The 25636-nt window shown below is 41.9% G+C and overlaps 1 protein-coding gene across 1 annotated transcript; it reads right to left on the bottom strand.

Annotated features, from left to right (window-relative positions):
* Positions 1 to 472: 472 nt before the first annotated feature.
* Positions 473 to 23759, bottom strand: LOC129540330 (calreticulin-like). Its single transcript, XM_088834991.1, is given in 11 exon segments — positions 473 to 625; positions 1842 to 2000; positions 2002 to 2042; positions 6948 to 7041; positions 11965 to 12108; positions 13006 to 13110; positions 15558 to 15767; positions 17012 to 17106; positions 21260 to 21463; positions 23628 to 23693; positions 23696 to 23759. Coding segments are annotated over 11 exon segments (1335 nt in total).
* Between the last annotated feature and the right edge of the window lie 1877 nt (positions 23760 to 25636).

Genomic DNA, 25636 nt, shown 5'->3' on the forward strand with positions numbered 1-25636 from the left:
GTCAGCAGTTAATTCTCACAACTGAGTTTGCAAATGTAAAAAATGAGGCCCAGAAAAGTTAGATTACTTGTCTAGGTTATTACAATTGGTAAGTAAGTAGGGCCAGCAAATAACCATGGTGACCTTGAGTACCTGGCAACCACATTAGTTAGCTTCTTAATATGAAGAGGCTGTCACACGTCACTCAACTGCTTGTTGGTATATTTTTTGAGAAAATTTTTTAAAGAGGAAAATTATTTTATGATTATTTTCATTAAAAGGGTATTTTTTCCCATGTGGGACTTGTCTACTATCTGTATTCAATAGTAATACTCACTCATTCAACAGTCTAATGCAATGAAGGATAATCTTTGGAACCAGACAAACTTGAATTCAGATACTGGCCCCATCCCTCACAGGCTGACCTGAGCAAGTGACTTCCTTGCTCTTAGCACTTCCTGAATCTGTAAAAGGGAGATAATAATGGTATCCTCTACAATGGCTTCTCTGAGGGTTGAATAAGCACATTGCAGAAGCTCCTCAAATTGATAGGAAAGTGCTTTGTGATCTGTAAAGAGTTATGTGAACGCATATAATGATGTTGTGTGCCTGTGGTACAGAAAAGGTAAACATAAAACCCACAAACCTGCAAACAAGTAGTAATTAATTAAAAAATTAGGGCCCAAAACAGCAGAGAAGCAAAAGGAGTTTCACAAAGTATCATTGTTTAAGAGGAAGTATGATTTTGCTTTTAAGTGCTTGATACACCTGCAAGAAGAAAACATCAAATAGCATTGCCCACAAATAAGACTATCACAACTGCTCAGTTCAGTTCAGTTCAGTCGCTCAGTCATGTCCGACTCTCCGCGACCCCATGAATCACAGCACACCAGGCCTCCCTGTCCATCACCAACTCCCGGAGTTCACTCAAACTCATGTCCACAGAGTCGGTGATGCCATCCAGCCATCTCATTCTCTGTCGTCCCCTTCTCCTCCCGCCCCCAATCCCTCCTAGCATCAGAGTCTTTTCCACTGAGTCAGCTTGTCACATGAGGTGGCCAAAGTATTGGAATTTCAGCTTTAGCATCAGTCCTTCCAATGAACACCCAGGATTGATCTCCTTTAGAATGGACTGCTTGGATCTCCTTGCAGTCCAAGGGACTCTCAAGAGTCTTCTCCAACACCACAGTTCAAAAGCATCAATTCTTTGGCAATCAGCTTTCTTCACAGTCCAACTCTCACATCCATACATGACCACGGGAAAAATCATAGCCTTGACTAGATGGACCTTTGTTAGCAAAGTAATGTCTCTGCTTTTTAATATACTATCAAGGTTGGTCATAACTTTCCTTCCAAGGAGTCAGTGAACACTAAATAATATAGATATGAAAATAAAATAAAATTTAAAAAAATAAAATCGTTGGATATACTGGAACAAATTGAGAGTGAGGCTTGAGTTTATATAGAAGGTCTTTTACTGTCAATTAATTTTATAAATACCATGAAAATGATAGTAGTAATAGCTTCTACTGGTGACTGAATATTTTTATCAGGCACTTTATACACATCGCTAATTTGATCCTTAAAACAATCTCATGAAACAGGAATTATCACTCCCTTTCCATTGATAAGAAAATAGAAGCCCCCAAAGGTGGTGGGACTTTCCCAAAGACAAACAGAGCAAAGATAATGGGATAGAAATACAAATTCAATGTTCATTCCAGAAGAGCAAGTAATTTTGCTTTCTAGAGTTTGCCAAAACTCCTGAACATTCTTCCTTCTAAGCAGTATCATTTGTTTCTGAGTGGGGACCACATTTTACCCAGTTATAGTTCATCCTGCCGGTCAATACGGACTTCTACATTTTCTCCCAGAAATGTTCTTTCATCATCGTCTTCCTTCAGCTGCCTGTCATTTCCTGGTTCCTCAGCAGAATCTTCTTCACTTCCCTCTTCTTCAATTCCCCAAATGTCATATTCCCTTTCCTCTTTCTTCTTAGCCTCTTCTTCCTGTTTTCTTTTTTTCCATTTCTTCATACAGTTCTCTCCATTTCTTCTCTACATATTGTTTAGAGTATGGAATTTCAAACTAGTAATTTACAGATGCTATAAACAAAGTTAAATCACTTTAGAAACGTCTGGCATCTCCCCACACACTTAAAGATTTGTGGTATGGTGTTTATTTACATACAAATTTTTAGTATGTGTGGAGTGGAAAGAAATATGTGTGTGTATAATTTGTTCGTAAATAAAATTGGCTTAGATTCAACAAACATTTACTGAATGCCTACAGCACTGCCAAGCATGGTGTGAAACAATATACACATGCTTTCTATTCCTTACAACAATGTACAAGTTCCCATTTTCTAGGAATATGAGGTTCAGATTGATTAAATGACTTGCCAAAGGCTATACAGTTAGTGAGTTGTAGAACTAGAATTAGAAATCAGGTTTTCTGGTTCTGAGTTTGATCCTCTTTCTACTATATCACTGTAAAATAGTTTTTATGAAGCTCTTTGAATTTGCTTTTGAACTATAGCAAATACAAACTTGCAGTCAGAAGTGGAATTTCTGTGATCTCTAATGGGTCATTCAGGTTCTAGAATTTGATCCTTAGAGCTATTATCATAAATTTTACTGCTCAGAGGGCACTTAAAGAAAGGACAGAGCTGGAACTCCTCTAGGTCTTTAATCCTCAACATAGAGAATCTGGGCCAAGTAGTCTTTTACCTAGTCCTGGAAGACAAAAACTAGATAGAGAAACTGCATGCCCTCCCTATAAGCTGGGGCCCTCGACAGTCCTACTGGGAGCAAATGCTTGACATCTTGTTGGGTTTGCCTCATTATTGTTTTGTTGGGGCATACTCTGTCTTTCAGTCTAGCCTTCATTTTCTTGTGCCTGGAAAGCACTGGCCACAGTTAACGTCTCTATTTTTTTACTTCCCTCTCACTGCTCTACTCACTGATCTGTTTCTACCCTCCATTCTTTACCAAAGCAGATTTTGCCAAAGGTAACCAAACTCTACCAACTCCTCAAGCCCACCTGGACCTATAACAATCCATTGAACCATTTCCTTTTCATTGGACCTCATCCAACTCATACCTTCACTATCCTCCTTTCTGTATTTTCACGTGATTACTCTCTTGCAAACATCCTCAACTCCCTTGCCCTTCCCTCCCTTAGTTGGACAGGTCCTCAAATCTGATTAATTCCAGTTTGCCATGCCCGCACCGAAGCAGAGAGAATGACTAGAGAAAATAATGAAAACAAACTGATTCTCCTCATTTTAAATTCATTAAAACTGAACTCAAGTGAGACCTTAGTGCCAACTGGTGAGCCTACCATAGTTCTGTGTTTGATTCACTCTCCTTCTTTTCCCCTGGAGCCATGTCGGGCTAGCAAGGTTTTTCAGAGCTGCATTGCGTTTGGCTATAATTCCTACCCAACCCTCCATTCCCTTTCTCCTTTCAGAAGTGCCTATTCCTATACCCTCTATCCTTCATCTTTCCCAGGGATTACCTGCAATAAATCACCTACATTTCTATCACCATCTTGGTGTCTGTCTGCTTCCCAGAGAATCCAACTACATGTACTGTCACCACCACATCTACCCACCTACCTATATTTTTTATATGGTCATTCCTTTTTTCCTGTCATTGTGGATGAAATATCTGTACTCCTAGAGGTAGCCAGCACACCTTGAGCACTAGATCTCACCCACTCTCATAGTCTCAAGAACAGTGCTCTAGCAATTCTCCTTTTTTTCTCCAATATTGTTTTTCTCTTTATTGTATCATTCCCATTAACATAAAAGCAGGTTGGTCAAAAAATCTTGACCAGCACTTCCCTTTTTCTGCCACCCTGTTCTCTCTACCCTTTTTTACCACAAAACTCAAAACACTAGTTTATACTTATGTCTCTGGTTGTTCTTTCATTCTTTTTCTAACCCATTTTTTCCCTGTACCACTTCACTGAAACTGCTCTTGTCAGAGTCACCAGTGAACTCCATGTTACTAAATTCAGTGGTCCATTCTAAGTCCTCATCTTTATTGACCATCCAATACAATTGATCACTCCTTTTCTCCTTAAAATGCTTTCTTCACTTGGTCTACAGGATACTCTTCTGGTTCTCTTCCTACCTCATTGGCTACTTTTTCTGTCTTCTTTGCTGGTTCCACTTTCTCTCTCTGATCTCTAAATACTGGGGTGTTCCAAAACTCATCAGAATTCCCTGGTGGCTCAGATGGTAAAGAGTATGCCTGCAGCATGGGAGACCTGGGTTCGATCCCTGGGTAGGGAAGATCCCCTGGAGAAGGAAATGGCAACCCACTCCAGTATTCTTGCCTGGAAAATCCCATGGATTTAGGAGCCTGGCGGGCTATAGTCCATGGGGTCACAAAGAGTCAGACATGACTGAGTGACTTCACTTTCTTTCCAAAGCTCATCCTTGAATCTTCCTTCTATATATACCCTCTCCATAGGGGATTTCATCCAGAGTTGTGGGTCTTCAAGTATTACCTGTAGGATGATGACTCCCAAATGTACTATTATACTTCTTATTCAGGTTGTATCCAGTTGCCTCATTACCATTTGGATTTCTAATCATCATATCTGACTTACATTTAATAATATGTTATTTGTTTCTGTCCCCACTCCTACGCCAAATATGCTCCTTCCTGTTCTTTCCTATCTCAATAACTCCACCCTTCTAATCACTGGAGTCAAAAACTTTGGAGCCATCCCTCTTCACTCCCACTCATATTTTGTATCTAATCCATCATTCCTGTGAATTTTGCCTTCAAAATCAATCTAGAATTTGAAAATTCCCTGCCTTCATCACCACCACTCATTTCTGCCTTTATTCTTACAGTCTTTTGCAACACAGCGGCCAGAGTAACTGGCCATCTATGAGCCAGTTCATATTACTCCTTTGCTAAAAATGGCTCACCATTTTATTCAGAGAAGAGGCGGCAACTACTCTCTTTCTCTCACTCAGCTCTAGTTACATTGTCCTTCTTACTCTTTCTTGGACAAGCAAGTTATGCTTCTATTTCAGGGATTTTGCATTTGCTCTTCTCTCTACCAGGAGGCTTTTCTTTCCAAATATCTGTGTGGTTTGCTCCTTATTCCTCCAAGTTAGTTAAATGTTGCTTACTCAACAAAGCCCCTCCTGACCAAAGAGCAAAATCCCCATGATGACAGGCCTCTCTCTTGCTTTCTTGTCCTCTGTAGTTTATCTTACCATCTCGTCATATATATTTATTTCTTTGTATGTTTATTGTTGGTCTCCCTTGAACATAAGCCCCATGAGGGTGGAAACTTTTCTGTTTTATTTCACTGGCATATCCCCAACAACTACAATAGTACTTTGAACAGGTACTCAACAAATATTTGCCAAGTGAATATATAGGTTAATAATAATAAGTACCATTTATTGAGCAATTAGTATATGGCTGTCATCATGGGGATTTTGCTCTTTGGTCAAGAGAGGCTTTGTTGAGTAAGCAACATTTAAAGGCTTCCCTGGTGGCTCAGACGGTAAAGTGTCTGCCTGCAATGCGGGAGACCTGGGTTTGATCCCTGGGTCAGGAAGATCCCCTGGAGAAGGAAATGGCAACCCACTCCAGTACTCTTGCCTGAAAAATTCCATGGACAGAGGAGCCTTGTAGGCTACGGTCCATGGGGTCGCAAAATGTCAGACACAACTGAGCGATTTCACTTTACTATATGCCAGGGACTTATAAGATAATTGCTATCTTATTCACAATTTATAGATGAGGAGACTGAAGAGGTTAAATAACTTTCCTAAGAACCTACAGCTAGCAAGTAATAGAGCCTGGATTTGAACCTAAGCAATCTAGTGCTAAAACTCATGTTCTTAACCAATATGTAATATTATCTCAATAAAACAATGTTAGATGATAATCTCAAAATAAAAACAAAACCAGACTAAAAAGTATAAAAATGTTTAACTTTTATTTTTTCTATGGTGACTGTATCACTACCTCTTTGAAAAGTTTAAATACTAAAGTTCCCTCAAAAATCTCTTTTTGATGCCTGTGCTTTGCCACTGCTCTAAGTATGGGCCAAATCAGGCATTGGCCAAAAACCTGCTTCAATGGCCCTTCCTGCAGAACCAGGAGGTCTGGATGAAGGGCGGCTCCATTAAGAAGTCATTGTCCCAAGTAGCACTCCACCCATACAATAGTTCTAGGAGAGCAGGGAAGCTGGTCAACAGCACTAACACCTTGCGTCCTTCTCCAAATCATCCATCAGAAATGGTTTCGGTGGCTCCCTTCAAGGTTACCATACTGTGAGCAGGGAATGTGACACAGAAGGTGTGTGCATTCTGACTCAACGAGTTAAAGGTTGTATGTGACCTTGCACAGTTTATATATACTCTCTGAATCTCAATTCCTACATTTGAAAAGTGGGAATAAAAATATCTGCCTTGTGACACATATACACTATTGATACTATGTATGAAACACACAACTAATAAGAATACACTGCAGTAGTATAGAAAACTCTACTTAATGAACTGAGGTGACCTAAATTAGAAGGAAATCTGAAAAGGGGGATATATGTATATGTATCAGTTTGGTTTAGTCGCTAAGTTGTGTCCGACTCTGCAACCCTATGGACTATGTGTAGTTGATTAATTCTGCTGTACAGTAGAAATTAACACAACATTGCAAAGCAATGCTACTCGCATAAAAATTAAAAACAAACAAACAAACTCTAATGTCTGTCTTGCTGGGTTGTTTTAAGGGCTAAGTGGGAAGACTTTTGGAAATGTTCATAGAGTTAGGTACAAGGTTTTAGATGTCCAATGAATACAAATTCTTTCCCTGCTTCTCAGGGCCATGTAACCAGCAAATGAGACAATGACTACAAGACTGATTTTTTAAATGCAGAGAACAGCTGAGGAGTCAGACATCTGGAAATCCATATGAGTGAATATCTTACTTTTCTTGTTCCCCAGGCCATATTTCCAACCTCCTCTGCAAACTCTTCATCATTTGTAAGAAGGAAATTGTCAGAGATGCTGCCTGATTTCACCTGTTGAAATGAAAATGATGGGATTATTAGAATTAGGTCAACCAGCTTAAAAAACATCAACTGGAAGCTTTGCAAAATGCAGATTCCCAGGCCAGAAGCCCAGAGATTTTAATCAATAACTGAGGCGGACTGAGGGAATACAAAGGTGATTAAGAATAGAAAAGCTCCAGAGTGCTGTACTACCTTAGCTGATCTACTCTAGAAATAAGTTACTTTACTGTTTCCCAAGATGCTATGTCCCCCAAGCCTCTGACAACTCTTTCAGAGGGTTGTGAAGAAATTTCCATCACTCTGTCAGGCTCCAAATTGCTGCCCAGTGGCTGTTGCCCCAGTTCAGATTGACAGTATCTACCTCTGCCATCACTTCAGTTCAGTTCAGTTCAGTCGCTCAGTCGTGTCCGACTCTCCGCGACCCCATGAATCACAGCACGCCAGGCCTCCCTGTCCATCACCAACTCCCGGAGTTCACTCAAACTCATGTCCACAGAGTCGGTGATGCCATCCAGCCATCTCATTCTCCGTCGTCCCCTTCTCCTCCCGCCCCCAACCTTTCCCAGCATCACAGTCTTTTCCAGTGAGTCAACTCGTCACATGAGGTGGCCAAAGTATTATGTCTTTTTAAGGTTCTCTCCTCAATATAGTCAGAAAAACTAAAAGAATACAAGGAAAAGAAAAGGTTTGACAAGAAGTGTGAGCACAGCTCTCTACCATATTTCTCTATTTGCTTAAAATAATATACTTAATATTTACAATTACAGAAAAAGACAAATTAGTCAATGGTATATAATAATTTCCGTGTTCATTGGACTTTCCTGGTGGTCCAGTGGTTAAGAACCCAAAATTCCATTTCAGGAGGCACTGGTTCGATCCCTAGTCAGGGAACTAAGATCCCACATGTCATAAGGAGTAGCTGAAAAAAGTACTTTCAGCATTTATCAATGATAAAGAAATAGAATAGAAAGAGCAGAGGTCATGGAGTCAGACCAGCTCAACCACATACTATCTGTGTGACTTTGGGGATGTTACTCAACTCTGAGCCTATTCCCTCATAGTTCAGTTCAGTTGCTCAGTCAAGTCCAACTCTTTGCAACCCCATGGACTACAGCACGCCAGGCTGTAGTCCCTGTCCATCACCGACTCCCAAAGCTTGTTCAAACTCATGTCCATCGAGTCAGTGATGCCATCCAACCATCTCATCCTCTGTCGTCCCCTTCTCCTCCTACCTTCAGTCTTACCCAGCATCAGGGTCTTTTCCAAAGAGTCAGTTCTTCACATCAGGTGGCCAAAGTATTGGAGCTTCGGCTTCAGCATCAGTCCTTCCAATGAATATTCAGGACTGATTTCCTTTAGGATGGACTGATTGGATCTCCTTGCAGTCCAAGGGACTTTCAAGAGTCTTCTCCAACACCACATTTCAAAAGCATCAATTCTTTGGTGCTCAACTTTCTTTATGGTCCACATCTCATATTCGTATATGACTACTGGAAAAACCATAGCTTTGACTAGATGGACCTTTGTCAACAAAGTATGTCTCTGCTTTTTAATATGCTGTCTAGGTTTGTCATAGCTTTTCTTCCAAGGAGCAAGCGTCTTTTAATTTCATGGCTGCAGTCACCATCTGCAGTGATTTTGGAGCCCAAGAAAATAAAATCTGTCACTGTTTCCATTGTTTCCCCATCTATTTATTCCCTCACAAGTGAAGTATTAAAAATAACTCCCTTGCAGTGTTGTCATGAGCATTAGAAATAATATAGTGTTTATAACAGTCATAAAACACAGTGTTTATAAGTCATTGATAAATGGTAAGTTATTATAATTTTTCAGTAACTGCATATGTTTCAAAAGAAACACAGGAGGGTCATTCTGGATTTTTTAAACTTCAGCACTATGTTAAATAAATCAGCAAATTAATTGTGTGTTGTGTGGCCAAGAGAAAGTTTGCAGCATGTGTTATCCCCATAGCTTCCCTCTCAGGTTTGAAAAAAGTTTTGTTTTGCTTTTTAAAATAAGAAAGAAGTTTATTTGGCTTACATCATCTCACCAACCCAGCCTTCAGCAGAAAAATAAATGACAAAATAGCCACTTTGGATAGAGATGGTTAATTTCCTCTGAGCAATTCGAAAAATCTGTTTTAGTAATTTTTTATGCAACTTTATGATTTTTTTATTTTTAATTGTTTTTTTCTTTTTTGAGTTGTCAGCAGCCTTGGTTAGAGAACTGCTCGTTTTTTGGCTCTTCCATTTTTCCTACTCCCACAAGAAATGTTTCCAGTCTCCCCTGTTCTCTTCGGTGCTCCTTTACCTTCATCCCCCTTACACTAAATTCACAGCTCTGCCTCCAGCTGAGAATCAGGACATGAGGGCCAGTCCTGCTTCCTAATCTCACTACTGGATGGACCTCAGTCTACTCTATCCTCTCTGTGTCTCCATGTTTTTATCTGGACAATGAAAGAAAATATAACTTCCCTATCTCCTTCACACACTTCTCAGGAGAGAACGTGTGAGAAAGACTTTTGTGAGATTATAAAGCCTAAAAAATTAATTCACTGAAAGTTACCTAGTTTCCTTGATGTCCCGCTTGAATTATAAAATGGAGAGTATAGATTTAGCCACTTACTAGCTATGAGATCTTGACAAGTCATGTCACCTCTCCAAGGCCTCCACTTCTTGGTCAGTAAAATGAAGATGATAAACCCCTACCTTCCAGCCCCATAGGGCTGTGACACAGACCATATGACCTAAAGAATGTCAACGTGCTCTGCATTATGGCTGCTAGGCTATACTCCTTCAAAGATCATAAGGAGTCCCAAAGCTAAGAGAGTGTTTTCTTTGTTCCCTGCCATCTCCTCCCAGCCTCTGTCCCAATGAAAGATGGCAGTATCTTCTGCCTAAGAGGAAAGAAAAGAAGGAAAGAAAAGGAATTTTGTATGGAAGAGAGCAGGCTGGGTCGGGAACTAAGCAGAAAGTTTAAGAAACTTACTAGGCTAGGACCTGATGCAGAGGGTGATGGGTTCACAGGGCATTTGGAAACCCAGGCTGGAGTAGAGCCAGTGAGCGAATCCCCACCCATTTCCACACTGAGAGTTGCTAGACTTTCCAGTGAGATTCAGGAACCCTGTGGTAACCTGGATGTGCTGGGTTGGCTGAGTGAGTAGGGTGGAGTAGGACTTGGGAGTGCCAGACCCAACTAGAACTTAACAGGAAACGATGCCTGCAAGGGTGATGTCAGCATTGTGCAGAACTGTGTTACAAGAGGAAAAATAGATAAAGAGATCTTGCTGGAGTTTCAGAAATGTCTCTCAAGATTCATCCCAGACCTGCTGGACCAGAATCTGCATTTTATTAAGATCTGAGTGATTCATATGCATATGACAGTTTGAGAAACACTCCTTCAGCACGGTTTAAATTCTCAAATAGGAACTTTTGCCTATTGGGGGAGGAAGATAGAACTCAGAGCAATTAGTGCCAAATAATTTAAAAATTTTGTAGATGAACAAAGACACTGTTTAGTGTGTGCCTTAATGTTTTCTATGGGGAAAAAAACCCAACGCATTTTAAGGAAACAATCAGATTAGACATGGTAACATGACCACATATTTTTACAATATGTAGAAAGTTCCTATTATTAAAAAGGGACAACTGAAAAAAAGAGGTAATGGGAACTTGTAGAGACTGTATCCATATTCTTCAGGTAAGAAAGCAAAGAAAGAAGAACATATGTCCCTCTGTTCTTGCTTCTTTCCTTCTCTCCTGAACCCCTACTGTGTACCTGGTAATTTACCTACCTCATCTCCTTGCTCTTGTATGCTGATGTCACTGAATCAGGAAACCAATAAAGTTGAAATTAATAATCCAAGAAAACTTCAAATAATGGGTGTCTGTTCAAGAGACCTTTAGCAGCCCTGAACTGTAGAAATCACTGGTCAGAGACAGAGATTTCCCTGGCCATGAAACATTCCAAGAACCAGTGGCTTCACTTTCTAGAGGCTCCATTGTACAGTGGATGTAGTCAGTGAAGGACTTAGGCTGATAGGTCTTTGAATCCTGTCTTTCCCATGCACTACCTGTGTGCTCTTGGGCACATCACGTGACATTTCTGATTCTTAATTCTCTCAAATATAACATGGGGTAATAATAAGCCAATAGTAATGTTTACTTTCCCTTCTTCTCCAAGGGAATTCCAATACTACATAGACTGTAGTTTCCAAGAGGTCTCCTGGGCTAAAGTTTTCCCTCTGGGGCATGCACTTGAGGTACTCTCTTTCTCCTGAGTTGGGGAAGAATTATAACAGGTCTCAATGGAAGAAAACAACAATCTGACAGCCTGAGTTACTGAGCCCCCCTCTTTCCCTTCCAGTCAGAGCCAGGAAGAGGGAGGCAAGGTCAGGATTTGTCATCATGGCTGGGACAATCAGCCCCAACATCTCTCTGGGGATTTTAGCATTTCAGAGTTTTACCACATCTCTGATTCCCTTTAATCTCCAGAACTATCCCCCACCTCCCCGCCAAGATTCATATAGGACTAGACTAGCAATGCAAACTATTAGAACACTGAATTTAGCGTCAGAAAGGCCTGTACTCAAATCCCAGCTTCTCTGCTTACCAGATGTGTCTTTGGGCAAATTAGCTAACTTTTCTGAATGTCAGTTTCCACATTTAGGTACAGGGGATTTCATAGTGAGAATTAAATGGCATTTGCAGAGTCCCTGAAATAGAGCTTGGTATAGGGTAGAGACTCAGTAAATTTTAGCCATTACAATTATCAGGATAAATATAACTAGCCCCATTTTAAAGATGAATAGTTTGAGATTTAGAAAGAACAAGACTCATTCAATTCTTGTAATTTCCAGACTGGAGCTCTCTCCACTTTGTGGAAACTTCAGAGGGACTGTTGTTCAATGGCTCTGAGCCCAGAGAAATTTACCTGCCAAAGATCCAGGCTGAGGACACTGATGTTGTAATAGTGGCAAATGTTGGGGTCAGGCTTATATTCAGGGTTGTCTATTTCTGGATGGATCCACTCCCCCTGGTAATTGGAATTGTCAATGATCCAAGGTTTCCATTGCCCCTAAGCAAAGAACCAAAGAGTGAACATGGCATTAGTATTTTCCATTCTTCTCATGCAATTAGAAAGACTAATCAGTTTATAAAGACAATTGTGGATTAGGCATAAGGATTCAGAGCAGGATTCCTGGAGCTTCTTGCCTTTTCTTTGAGCCAACTCACAAGACCCTTCCAGGTTCCCCTTTCTCCCCAGAGGGATCTGAACAAGGTGGCAGAGACCCATTATGAGCCTGGTCCCAGCTCTCTGCCCAAGTTTGATCATGGGGTTAAGAAACGTAGCTTCATAGGGAACACCATCTAAGGACTCTGGACTTGGGGCCATTCTCTTCGTAGTGTGCCGCACAGGAAACTGGGGCCAAATAAAACAATACTTATTTCAGTCAGTTCTATCTCTGGACCATTTGATAGTTAATTCCTTTAGTTCCCTCTCACTTCTGACATGAGGTCAGGACTTGGCCCTTAAAAAGAAGCCCCCCCTACCCCAGCATGTTTGGCTATTCATGTCCTACTCTTCCCCTTTCCGGACCACTTCTGAGACTTCTGGTCCCCTACCCCAGACCCATTTCCTGTTTTGATCATGTTCCTTTGGCTGTTATCCACTACTTGGGACAAACTCCTTGTTTAGGGCTCCCTGGACCTCTGCCTCTCAGCATTGACCTTGACCAGCCCACCTGCTCCCAGCCAGACACAGCCGTGAGTACAGGGCCCAGATGAAGCTACAAATTTATGGAGGGAAACAGGGCAGGGGGCAATGGGGAAGCAGGAAGATGACCACAGGATCTTAGTGTCTCTGTTCTGTAAATTAAAGTTTACACCATCTCTTCTGTCTTATTTCTCACACTGATTCTCTTCTGTCTTATTTCTCACCCTATTTCCCCCTCCCCCCTGCACCGCTGCTCACCTTACACTTCAAGTTTGGTATCAGGGGCCCTTCCCACTCCCCATCCATTGCCTCATTCCAGTTGTCTGGCTTCTTGGTGTCTGGGGTCAGGTATGTATTCCAGTCCTAAAATAAAATGTTCCTCCATGAAGACAGATGGGTGGGCCAGAATGAAACGGGTCCTAAGGACAGTCAAGTGGACCTGGTGCCTTGCCCCTGCTCCTCTCCTGTCCTCACCCCTATGAAAGCTCAGCTCAGGACTCTGCAAACAAATTCGATACATGCAGCAGAGGAAAAGCCTTTAAGCAATCCAGTCTCTCCTCAAATTCTCCATCCTTCTGACCCTGACAACTTTAAGCTCAAAGAAGCTGGGAGTTTTCCTTATCCTGGCCCTCTCCCTTCCACAGTCATATGCCCCATTATTAGAACAAATCTTCTAGCCTGGGTCCCTCTTCCTAAAGACCTATTTTAGTGACCTGGCTTGGACCCCAGCACGCTCCCAGATCTGTATCAGTCCTCCTTTGTACCCCGGGTCCCTTCTATTTCCTAAGACAACTCCAAGTTACAGCCTGTCCTAACTTTCATATTTCTTCTGCTCTGGAGCCTCTTAAGTTCTGCTCTATCTACCTGGCAGTTCACCTTGATACTGACCATTTCTCAGACTTAAATAAATGCTTTGATACCAAGCGCACTAGGCTCACAGTCTTTCACCAGCATAAAGGTCCCTGCATCCTGGGCTCTCTTAGCTGCTTTGTGGTTCTGAAATATTAACAGTCAGCATCTTATCCTGGGGTCTATAGACTTGATAGGTCCAACCTACCTAAGTAGTTTCTGCCTTCTCTAGGTCCACTCAACAGGGAGCATAGCGGCCTGAGACCCTCCCCTCTGCCCCAGGTCTAGATCCATCCCTGACTACAGCAGGTGTGTGGTCCACACCAGGAGCAAGGGTCGATGGTTAGTCTTGCTGCTTTGAGCCTGCCTGCTGGGTCTGGAACTAACCCAGCCCCTAATTTTCCCAGGGTACTGAAGGTCCAGACACTGCTTGATCATCTGCCTTAATTACCTGACCATACCTCCTTCCTCCTGGGTTTGGAGCCCATTGAATCCCCTTACACATGGCTGGGGCTTGCCCGCTTCTCTACAGGCCTCTCCTTAGGGAATGAATTCCAGTTGCTGGGTGCCATGCTGCTCCTCACTTAATCCTGAGCATCTCCTATGCATGAAGCTGAATCTGATCTGCCCTAAGGAGCAGCAGCCCAGCAGGTGAGGCCCTCCATGACCTGGCTCCAACAGACCAATCCAACTCATCTCCCACTCACTCTCTACCTTGAACTTTATGTTCCCAAAATACTAAACTACATCTTTCAGTTCTTCGCATAACCATGTTGCTGCTGCTGCTGCTAAGTCACTTCAGTCGTGTCCGACTCTGTGTGACCCCATAGACGGAAGCCCACCAGGCTCCCCCTTCCCTGGGATTCTCCAGGCAAGAACACTGGAGTGGGTTGCCATTTCCTTCTCCAATGTGTGAAAGTGAAAAGTGAAAGTAAAGTCGCTCAGTCGTGTCTGACCCTTAGCGACCCCATGGACTGCAGCCTACCAGGCTCCTCCATCCATGGGATTTTCTAGGCAAGAGTACTGGAGTGGCTTGCCATTGCCTTCTCCGATAACCATGTTACTTTCTGCTTAAGTGATATGTCTTCATACCTGCTGTGGGTCTGGAATATCTTCCCCTCAACTCAATTTCCCTTACTCTAGGGAATTTGCTCTTTGAAATTCAGTACACAATTAACATATAAATGCCATGTATTAAGGACTTATTATGTACCAGGCACTAAATTATATATATTAGCTCATTTAATCTTTACAACTTTCACATATAGGTATTATAAAAACCCTGTTTGTGAAATTTCACAGCAACTAAGTTCCTTACCTAAGGTCTGTTTATAGGTGGGATGTTATAGTTAGTAAATGGTGGTGCTCTGATACAAACCCATATCTCTCTGACCCCAGAGTCCCAAAACCATCTACACCCCAACTCAACCTGAATTAGGAACCTACTCATGGCTCCCACAGGATTTGGCTTCCCTGACTCTCACCATTAATTACACAGTGTGACCTGCATCTGTGTACCTGCCTGTATCCCTCACTAGATTCTGAAACCCAAGAGGATTCACCGTCCCTGAGTTGTTCTATTCATAGCTGTATCCAGTACAGCTTTCCAGTGAATAATAATGAATCAGTCCGTATACTCCACACATATCCCATTTCAGTAACTTTGGTGTGAAAGATATCCAGATTCAAATGTTGGTTCTAATGTACGTGAACTTGGGCAAATCACTTCATTTTTAAGTGTCAGTTTCCTTATCCTCATCGAGGCTGCTATCAGCATCAGTAGATCCTGAACAAATGTGAGGTGCTTTCCTCTTCCCTCCATGCTTCTTTGGATACCAGTATTTAGCTGGATACCTCCTTGAGGGACTGTTGTCTCCAGTTTGTGCTCCATTGTTTCCAGCCTCCTTTGCCCATTCCCACAGCTAAGATCCCCTGTTGCTTCCCAGGAAACACCTTCTGACCTCAGGTTTCTTATCTTCAGGATCTTCTATTTGCAGCCCTTCATCCCATTTCCTTGGTTTCCGGGCATAGGGGTCTTTTATCTTCCTGGGAGGCAAGAAGGCCCAGTTGTCCTCCAAATCCCCAGCTGCTACTTGCTTATTGTCGATTTTGACCTCATAAGTAGCACTGGGGCGAATAATGAGAGTGTGCAGGTGAGTGTCTTTATTGATCTAGAAAGGGAAAGAGGAATATTTCAGTCCCTTGTTGGACCTCAAGCATTAAATGCACCATCTAAAACAGACCCTCAGTTCCTGAATGCCACCTCCCACATAGTCACAAACACACTTTATCATATTCCTCATCCTATTTCTCTGGTTAACCCAAAAGAGTCTTTGGGTCTCATTCTAAGTACACACTCCTCTGGTCTCCCTTAGTTCCCATCCTTCCCTTCATCATAACTCTGGTCATTCTTTTTTCTCTTCTGGTTTTCTGTCTGTCCCACTAGACTCTAAGCTCCTCAATACCAGGGATCGTGTCTGACTCATCTGCTATATCTGCATGTTCCAGAACAAGGCCTATCCTGAGCAGGATCCCAGGGAGTCCCTGTATGTACAGCTCCTGTACTGTCCTGGTAGGGAAGGACTTTGCCCTGAAAACAAGTTTTCCAATGACCCAGGTTCTAGGGTCTGCTCTGGACTCGGTCTGGGCCTCTCCCCTGTGCTCTGGTTGGGCCAAACTTCTTCAGTGCTACTCTTTCTCAAGCCTCCTTAATTTTTCTCATATGATTACCTCTTCTAGAAGCTCAATCCTTCCAAAAATTGTCACCTTCCTTTACAAGGCCAATTCGTGCTCATCATTCAATGTTCCACACAGGGGAAACCTTTTCTAAGAAGCATTTCCTAAGACACCAGGTCGGGTGAGGGTGGGGTCTCCTCCATGCTCTCATAGACTCCCCTTACACTAAATAGTCATTCTCCTTTGTTTGACTCCTACCTTTACTAGACTCTGAGTTCTGTGAGAACAGAGGTCACGCCTGACTCACTCTATCCCCAGTCCAAGGCCTAATACAGAGTTGACATTCAGTGACTTCCTGTTGAGCTCTGATGAAATCCAGCTATTACCCACCAGCCAACCTAGATCTCTCTAGCCAAGATGTTCCTAAGGTAAACTCACCACCTATTTCTGAGTCCAGCACTCCCCACTTCCCCCATCTCTTCCAATATCTAGCAGTGGGGAATCAGAACTTGTTGAGCCTTGTTCCAAGATACAACTTTATATGACTTCCTGTCTTTCAGATCAGTTTCTTCTGTGTGAAATCCTGTAATTTATACCACTTTCTATTTTGCAGATTTTCTAATCTGCAAAATGGAGATGATAGTACTTAATTTAGAGGGGTGTTATAAAGATTAAATCAGATAACATATTCAAAATGCTTGCCCTTCTCCCAAGGCTAATGACCAGCCCACACACTCACCCTGCACTTGATGGTCTTGTTGTTCTCATGGTATTTCCCTTGATAACGAAGAATGACTTGTACTTTCTTGTTGCCAAAGCCACAGATGTCAGGGCCTGGAAATTAAATCCCAGTGCATGATTTTACATCACTTTTAGGCAGTTTGCCTGTTCTGCGGCCAAAACAGACATGGTCTGTGTAACCATCAGGGTCCCAACAGGAAATAGACAGCACACACAAATTTAGGATTATTTCAGAAGAACTTAATAAAGGGACTATTTTAAATGGTGGGAGCAAGACATTGAGAAAATATAGGAATAATGCTATATTCCAGGCTAGCAACAGTAGGGCTATTCCCATCCCTAGGCTTGAAGAGGGAAGGAGAAGAGGTGGTTATCAGAGCCCAGGAAAAAAAAAAAAAAAGAGTTCAGTAGAGAGGGCAGCCTGGAGAGAAGCTGTGACTTTCAATCAGGGGATACAACTCTCTTCCCTCCCTGTGATCTTCTGGCAGGGCTCCCACTGACCAAACCTAACTGAAAGTCCCTCCTGTGCCAGGCACGTAATAACATGTCATTTAATTCTCACAAGTAGGTATTACTGTCTCAACTTTTAGTTGGGAAAATTGTGGCCCATAAAAGTTAAGCAACTTGCACAAGGTCAAACAGCAAATAAATAACATTGCCAAGATTTAAACCCAAGCTTAACTAGAAACAGAGCCTGGGGCTCTTCCTGTTTTGTGAAAATTTTAGAGGAAACTGTTGGTTAGTGGTTCTGAGCCCAGAAAACTTGGACAAAGGTCCAAGAATAGGTTTTAATCTAGTTTTTCAACCTAATTTCTCATGATATTGCTCTCTGACTATCCTAAACATGTGCCTGCATGCACAACAGACACACACACACACAGAGTGTGCTCTAGTCACATTGTTGTTCAGTTGCTCAGTCATGTTCGACTCTTCGCAACACCATGGACTGCAGCACACCAGGCTTCTCTGTCCTTCACCATCTCCATCTCCTGGAACTTGCTCAAACTTATTTCTATCGAGTCGGTGATGCTCCAACCATCCTGTCTGTTGTCCTATTCTCCTCCTGCCTTCAATCTTGCCCAGCATCAGGGTCTTTTCTAATGAGTTGGCTCTTTGCATCAGGTGGCCAAAGTACTGGAGCTTCAGCTTCAGGATCAGTCCTTCCAATAAATATTTAGGATTGATTTCCTTTAAGATTGACTGGTCTGATCTCCTTGGAGTCCAAGAGACTCTCAGAGTCTTCTCCAACACTGCAGTTCAAAAGCATTGGTCTCATAGTTTTTCTACTTGCATTTGAATTTCATGCCCCCAAGCTTTTGTATACACAGTTTCCTATGGCTGAATTATATTTCCTCTATTTTCTTTTCTGCTTATTAAAATCTAACCCATTCTTCAAGAGTAATTAATACCTTCTCCCAAAAGCCCCTAGTTGGACTGAGTCATGCCATCTTTTGCGATTTCATGGCACCTCATCAACAGCTTTTTAAAAGTATGTCTTTCATTCTGCCTTTTAAAACATGACTTATATGCCTGTGTCCCCACCAAACAGAATGCAAAAGGATAGAGTAGAAAAAGCCCAGGCTTTACAGCTAGACAAATTGGGTTCAAAATCTGACTTTCCACTTATTTACCTTGGGCAAATTTCTTGCCTTTATTTTCCCACTTATAAAATGGAGAGGATGATAGTCCAAAAAAACTTGTTGGGTTTTTTGAGCATCAAATAAATAATATTAATTTGAAAAAAATCACCTTAAAAGAAACCTATTTCCAATTTCCCTACTACAACCACCATGTACATCTTCAAATAAAAGTTCCTTGTGAGAAGGGGGGATTCTGAAAAAAGTAGAGGTGGAAGACACACACTTTAGAGCCCCAGAATGCTATATTGGTCTATGTAAGGAAAGGATTAGAAAATAAGAAAGACATTGAAATATAAGAAGGAAAGAGAGTAGCACATATACTAAAGAAAAAAGGAGAGTTGAGGGAGAAGTGATGCAGAGAGAAAAAGGGTGAAGCAGGAGGATTTGTGGAAGGGCCAGAGAGAGAGATGGCGTTCTTTGGGAATAGAAAAAAATATCTAGAGAGAATTTTAAGGAAATGTTGATGTATGATGTGTAGTTTAACCTTTTCCTCTGAATTTGTGCAAAAACATTCAGTAAAATCCACCTTCTCCATCAGTGATTTAGGAGTGGAATTAGTTGCTGTCATTTCTTTATTTTTAAATATCAACAACATTGAACCTGGTCTAAGGGTAGGAGCTAAGTAAGAGCTGGACTGCCCCAAAGAGGCCCAATACTGAGGTTACAGGTCATCACTGGATGCACCACAGATGTTGGATAAAAGCAATTTCCCTGACCGTCTATGTCTTTCTCTGCCGGGGGGGCAGGAACCTCCTTCAGACCACAAAGCCTTATTGTATTACGTATGTACATTTGAGGGTGTCTGCATAGTTTCTTGTCCCTTTCTCCTATTCTTAGACGTGGAGAACGTCTCTTTGTACTATAGACTTATTAATACCATGTGACTCCACCTCTTTGATCTATTTACATTAACATTTAGGTTTAGAGTTGCTTTTCTCAGGTCTTTGAAGAGTCTTACTGCAGAGGGAGGTGGAGCTATCACATTAGAAACTTCCTGCTTCAAAGAATATAAAAAATAATGTGTGTGTATCAGTTCAGTTCAGTTCAGTTCAGTCGCTCAGTCGTGTCCGACTCTTTGCGACCCCATGAACCATAGCACGCCAGGCCTCCCTGTCCATCACCAACTCCCGGAGTTCACTCAAACTCATGTCCATCGAGTCGGTGATGCCATCCAGCCATCTCATTCTCTGTCTTCCCCGTCTCCTCCTACCCCCAATCCCTCCCAGCATCAGACTCTTTTCCAGTGAGTCAACTTGTCGCATGAGGTGGCCAAAGTATTGCAGTTTCATAACTGGATATTTTATACATATATATATGTATACATCTGATTCATTTTGCTGTAAACAGAAATGAACACAACAACACTGTAAATCAACTATACTTCAATATAATAAATTTTAAAAAAGAAATTTCCTGTTCCAGGTCCACCTGAGCCTTTTCTAGAACTACAGTGGCTCTCATTAGGATTTCATAGGATCAGGACTTCCCGGGTGGTCCAATGGCTAAGACTCTGGGCTCCCAATGCAGGGGAACCAGGGTTTGATGCCTGGTCAGGGGACTAGATCTTGCATGCTGCAACTAAAGATTCTGTATGCCACAACTGAAAAAGGAAAAAAAGATGGATGATGTACAAGCTGGAAGCAAGATTGTCAGGAGAAGTATCAATAACCTCAGATATGCAGATGACACCACCCTTATAGCAGAAAATGAAGGAGAACTGAAGAGCCCCTTGATGAAAGTGAAAGAGGAGAGTGAAGAAGTTGGCTTAAAACCCAACGTTCAGAAAACTAAGATCATGGAATCTGGTCCCATCACTTTGTGGCAAATAGATGGGGAAACAATGGAAACAGTGACAGACTTTATTTTCTTGGGCTCCAAAAATCACTGCAGATGGTGACTGCAGCCATGAAATTAAAAAGACGCTTGCTCCTTGGAAGAAAGGCTATGACCAACCCAGACAGTGTATTAAAAGCAGAGACATTACTTTGCCAACAAAGGTCTGTCTAGTCAAAGCTAAGGTTTTTCCACTAGTCATGTAAGGATGTGAGAGTTGGACTGTGAAGAAAGCTGATCGCCGAAGAATTGATGCTTTTGAACTGTGGTGTTGGAGAAGACTCTTGAAAATCCCTTGGACTGCAAAGAGATCCAACCAGTCCATCCTAAAGGAAATCAGACCTGAATGTTCATTGGAAGGACTGATGCTGAAGCTGAAGCTCCAATACTTTGGCCACCTGGTGTGAAGAACTGACTTCTTGGAAAAGACCCTGATGCTGGGCAAGATTGAAGGCAGGAGGAGAAGGGGATGACAGAGGATGAGATGGTTGGATGGCATCACCAACTGGATGGACATAAGTTTGAGCAAGCTACACGAGTTGGTGATGGACAGGGAGGCCTGATGTGCTGCAGCCCATGGGGTCGAAAAGAGTCGGACACGACTGAGCTACTGAACTGAACTGAACTAAATGCCACGCGTGCAGCAACTAAAAGAACCTGCATCTCGAAACAAAGATTGTGCCGCAAGTAAGACCCAGCACAGTAAAACAATTAAAAAAAAAAAAAGAAGAAGACCTCACGTAGCTGACAGTGACTGCTATCAGAGCGCTTACCAAACATGATGTAATACTCCGATTCTGAATGCATATCCTCCTGGTTCAGGGTGTCAGGAAAGAGTTTCACATACCCACCACCGCAATCAATGCCTTGCTCATGTTTTACCAAAAACTGAACCACCAAGGTCTTATTCTCATTGCTGAATGGCTTAACTCTAGTTGAGAGGGCATAAAACTTGGCATCTTCACTGGTCTGGAGACTTGAGAGCAGAGAGCACATAATCTTCAGACTTCAATACCCTAAGAGCAGCCACAGAAACCAAGCACTTTGTCTTACCAATCTCTCGTACATTCTTACACACCTGTTGCATGCCAGGTACCGTCGTGGATGCTTTACACACATTATTTTATTCAAGCCTCAGAGCAATTCTGCAAAACAGGTACTATCTTCACTTTTACAGATTAGGAGTCTGAGTCATAGGAAGGTGAATTGAGCTGCCTACAACCACATAACTAGTAAGGAACTAAACTGGGATTTTTAAGCCATGTTTGACTGATTCTTTCTTTCTCATACCATACTGCCTCTGATTTACAAGAGATACTTAAATACTGTTCTGAAGTTTTACAAAACATGGGGTTTCTACAGAGACCCCACGGGTGGCGAGAATCAGGCTCTGCCGTGCACAACTACTGTGGTAAGAAGAGGCCCAGCGTGGCCTCTTTGAGTGAATCGTAATCATTGCTAACACCTATTGAACACTTCATCATTACTATGCAGTATGTTTCATTCATGTGTGTTACCATTCATAATCTTCATAAAAACTCTATGAGGTGGACCTTACTAATATCTCTACCTTATTATGAAATCAATGAAGCTATTTCATTAATCCAAAATCATACAGTCAGTCTACTTAATTTCAGAGCCCCTAACCTGAGACCTTATCTCCCCTTCCAGACAATACTGGAGCTGTAAGGGGTATTAGAGCCTTTGTAGTCTGCCTACATTGCTTTATAGATGAGAAAGCCAAGCCCCAGACAGGGAAAGTTACTAATCTAAGATCATATAGTCACAAGTAACATACACATAAGCCAGTGTCCAGACCTCCAAGCTAGTGGTCTTTTCATTATTCCAAGCTGCTGCCCAGCTTTCTGGTTATGACTCTGTCACTTTAACTCTCTGAGTTTCAGCTTCCTCATCAGCAAAATGTGGATAATTAATCATTCTCGAGAGGGTTCTCTTATTTCCCCAAAGACCTCAGGAAGGCCAGAGTAGACAGAGAAGGCTTCATGGAGGAGGCATGGGCACAAAGGAAAGAGTACTAAATCCAGGGGCAGAAGACCAAGCCTTGAATCTCCACTCTACCCAATGTAGCTGTGTAGCCATGTGATTTCCCCCCCTCCAAGCCTCATTTGTATCCAGAACCCTTTTAGACAACCAGGAGGCACTTAATGAACATGAATAGGAAGAGATATGGGGCAACAACCAAGAAATCAAGCAGAGAGGAGGTGGGTAGCTGTGCACACTGCCCTCAAGGTCCCTCAGACAGTCTCTCTGGAAACAATTTTCCAGAGTGGATTTAAATGAGATTTTAAAATGTACAAGCCAATTCGTAATTCTCTCCTTTAATAAACATGAAAATGAGATTCACAGTAGTATCCAAGAGAGAGAAGATGGGAAATCACTCCAGAGGACAATCAATGGATTCTATTTATAGGACAAAATTTTCTCAGACAAAAAAAAGTCTTTTTTTTTTTAAAAGACTTTGCCTAGCGTCCCCCTTCCCTCATAATGTTGTTTGGATCCTACAGCAGCCCTGCCTAATGAACATGGTACATGATGATTAGTATCTCCATCTAATATCAAAGTTCAGAGAAGTGAAAAGACTTGCCCGAATTATGCAGCCAGCAAGTCATGACCCTAGGTCTGTCTGCTCCATTCTCCATCGTAGCAAGCAGCTCTGGGGGAGAGCAGCATTGAGGGCTTATATAGTGCTGTCCCCTGTTTCAAGTCAGAGTGTTAAATTTTAAAAAGCTTAGGACTGGGGAAAGCAGTATAGTCCTGGGTAATGAACACAGTCTGGTGTCAGATTTAGAATCAAGTCTCAGCTTCATCTCTTGCCAGCTGTGAATATAGCCTTGGGCAAATTGCTCAACCTCTCTCAGGGCCTCTGCAAAATTGGGAACCTAATAGTAACCTTCTCAATGGAGTTGTTAGGAAGATTAATGGGGTAATGTGTCTAAGGACTTAGTTTTAAATACCTGTTATTCAATAAATACAACATTATATTTGTAGAGACTTTTCTCCACCTACTACTTCTTTTTATACTAAGAAAAAGAAGCAAATTGATAATCATGAATAAAAGCAGTTGTAAAAAAGTCAGAACTTTCCCAATGACTTAGTATATTTCTGGATTCTTGTAATTACCTTTATCCTTTTCTTTGTCTCCATAAAACTTTCCTGCAGTGAGCTGAAATTTGCCATTATCGACCCATGTTTAGATACCACCCATTGTTTTTTCCATCCATTTATGGGATTAAAGAAGGAAAAAAGCAGCATATAGAAATGGTTTGTGTCTTTTAAAGAAAATGAAATGCAGCCAAGTTTGATCAAGTCTTATGAAGACATTAAGGGGATATCAGAAGGTAACTCCAATATTCCTGTAAACCCCCTCACTATCTGATGCCTGAACCCACTATTCATGTACTATTGTGTAGTTAGTACTCCATTAATGCTCTAACCCGCCCTCCCCTATGAAAGTTAAATTCTGAAAATCATTACAGGAATGTTTGGTAAAGTGCCTTTATGGTTGAGGGACTGAGTGCTTATACATATTTATGTCTAGTAAAATAATAAAATTAGCTTACCAAGTAAAGAGATTAGCAATGTCATTTTATACTTCTTGAATTAGTAATGATATTGAACAATCAATTTCCCTTTACCTTTTTTATTGCTTAAACTTTTTAGACTCTCCTCTGCAGTTTCAAGGAGATGCTGATAAATTTGTTTTGCTTTGGCATAGATGGCATACAGACAAAGAAGCATTCTTTTGGGACCCAGCACTCCTTCCAAACGTTCAGTGCCTGTCTGATTTTATGCCTCAGAATTGCTGACTCCCACTTCTTGGACCCACCACGGTCTCAGAGTCATGGGGCAATTTGGCAGCTTAAGATGAAAGAGACCTTGAGGGTAGCTTTCATTTCATCTCCTTCCTGCAGCTGAGTCAGTCTTTCTCAGATACCACTACCTGATATCCAGGATTATTGCCTTAGCTCTGCCCATGAAAACCCCATTTCAACATATATCCAATAATGCCTCTTGGCTCCTATTACTCAAGTCTAATAACAAATTGCCTCAATGGTAAAGAATCTGTCTGCCAATACAGAAGTTGCACTGAGACATGGGTTCAATTCCTGGATCAGGAAGATCCCCTGGAGGAGGACATGGCAACCCACTCCAGTATTGTTGCCTGGAGGACCCCATGGACAGAGGAGCCTGGCGGGATATAGTCCATGGGGTTGTTCAGAGTTGGACATGACTGAGCACACACAAAACAACCTCCCTTCTTGAGGCCTAGGGGCTTTCTTTCTCTCTTGTCTTCCCTTGTTGCTCCTAAGATCTCAGTGTTAGGCCAGAAAATGTCAGTGACCACCTCACCCATCAGTCCAAGGAAGGGACCCCAGAAGGTTCTTCCTGCCTCAAGTTGCTGTGGCTTGAAAGAAGCAGGTCCTGCTTCCTTGACCATAGTTGACCCAATGAAGGATAAGAATTGATGTCAAAGTCAAAAGATTTATTATTATGTGTTAGACCTTTACGTGGCTCACTAAAAATTTCTCCTCATACAGTCCCATGGATGATGCTTTAAGATAGGTATTATTAGTTCCTTTTTGCATTTAGTAAGTGGTGGACCTGAGATTTGAACCTAAATCTGTCTGATTTCAAACCTCTCCTCTCTTCTAGAAGGAGAAGGAGATGTAGGGAAAAGTGCTATGAAGAGAAAAAACTTGTATAATCATAATAATAGCTACTGTTTAGTAACTATGCATTGTACAGAGGGCCTTATATGCATTATCTCATTGTAGTTTCATAACTGGGTCTTCCTTGGTGGCTCAGATGGTAAAGAATTCACCTGCAATGCAGGAGACACAAGTTCAAGATGTGGGTTCAATCCCTGGGTGGGGAAGATCCCATGGAGAAGGAAATGGCAACCCACTCCAGTATTCTTGCCTGGAAAATCCTACAGACAGAGGACACTGGTGGGCTACAGTCCATGAGGTCACAAGAGTCAGACACAACTTAGTGACTAAATCACCACTACCACAGTCTCATAATAGTTCTGTGACAAATGTTCTATTTTTTCCCCAATTCAAAAGATGAGAGTGAAGCTCAGAAATTTGTCCAAGAACCAAGTCTGTAAGTTAAGTGTGGTAAGCAGG

Source organism: Moschus berezovskii, chromosome 4 (genome assembly GCF_049115385.1).
Source record: "Moschus berezovskii isolate FMDL1 chromosome 4, NW_MosBer_1.0, whole genome shotgun sequence".
Lineage (NCBI taxonomy): Eukaryota > Metazoa > Chordata > Mammalia > Artiodactyla > Moschidae > Moschus > Moschus berezovskii.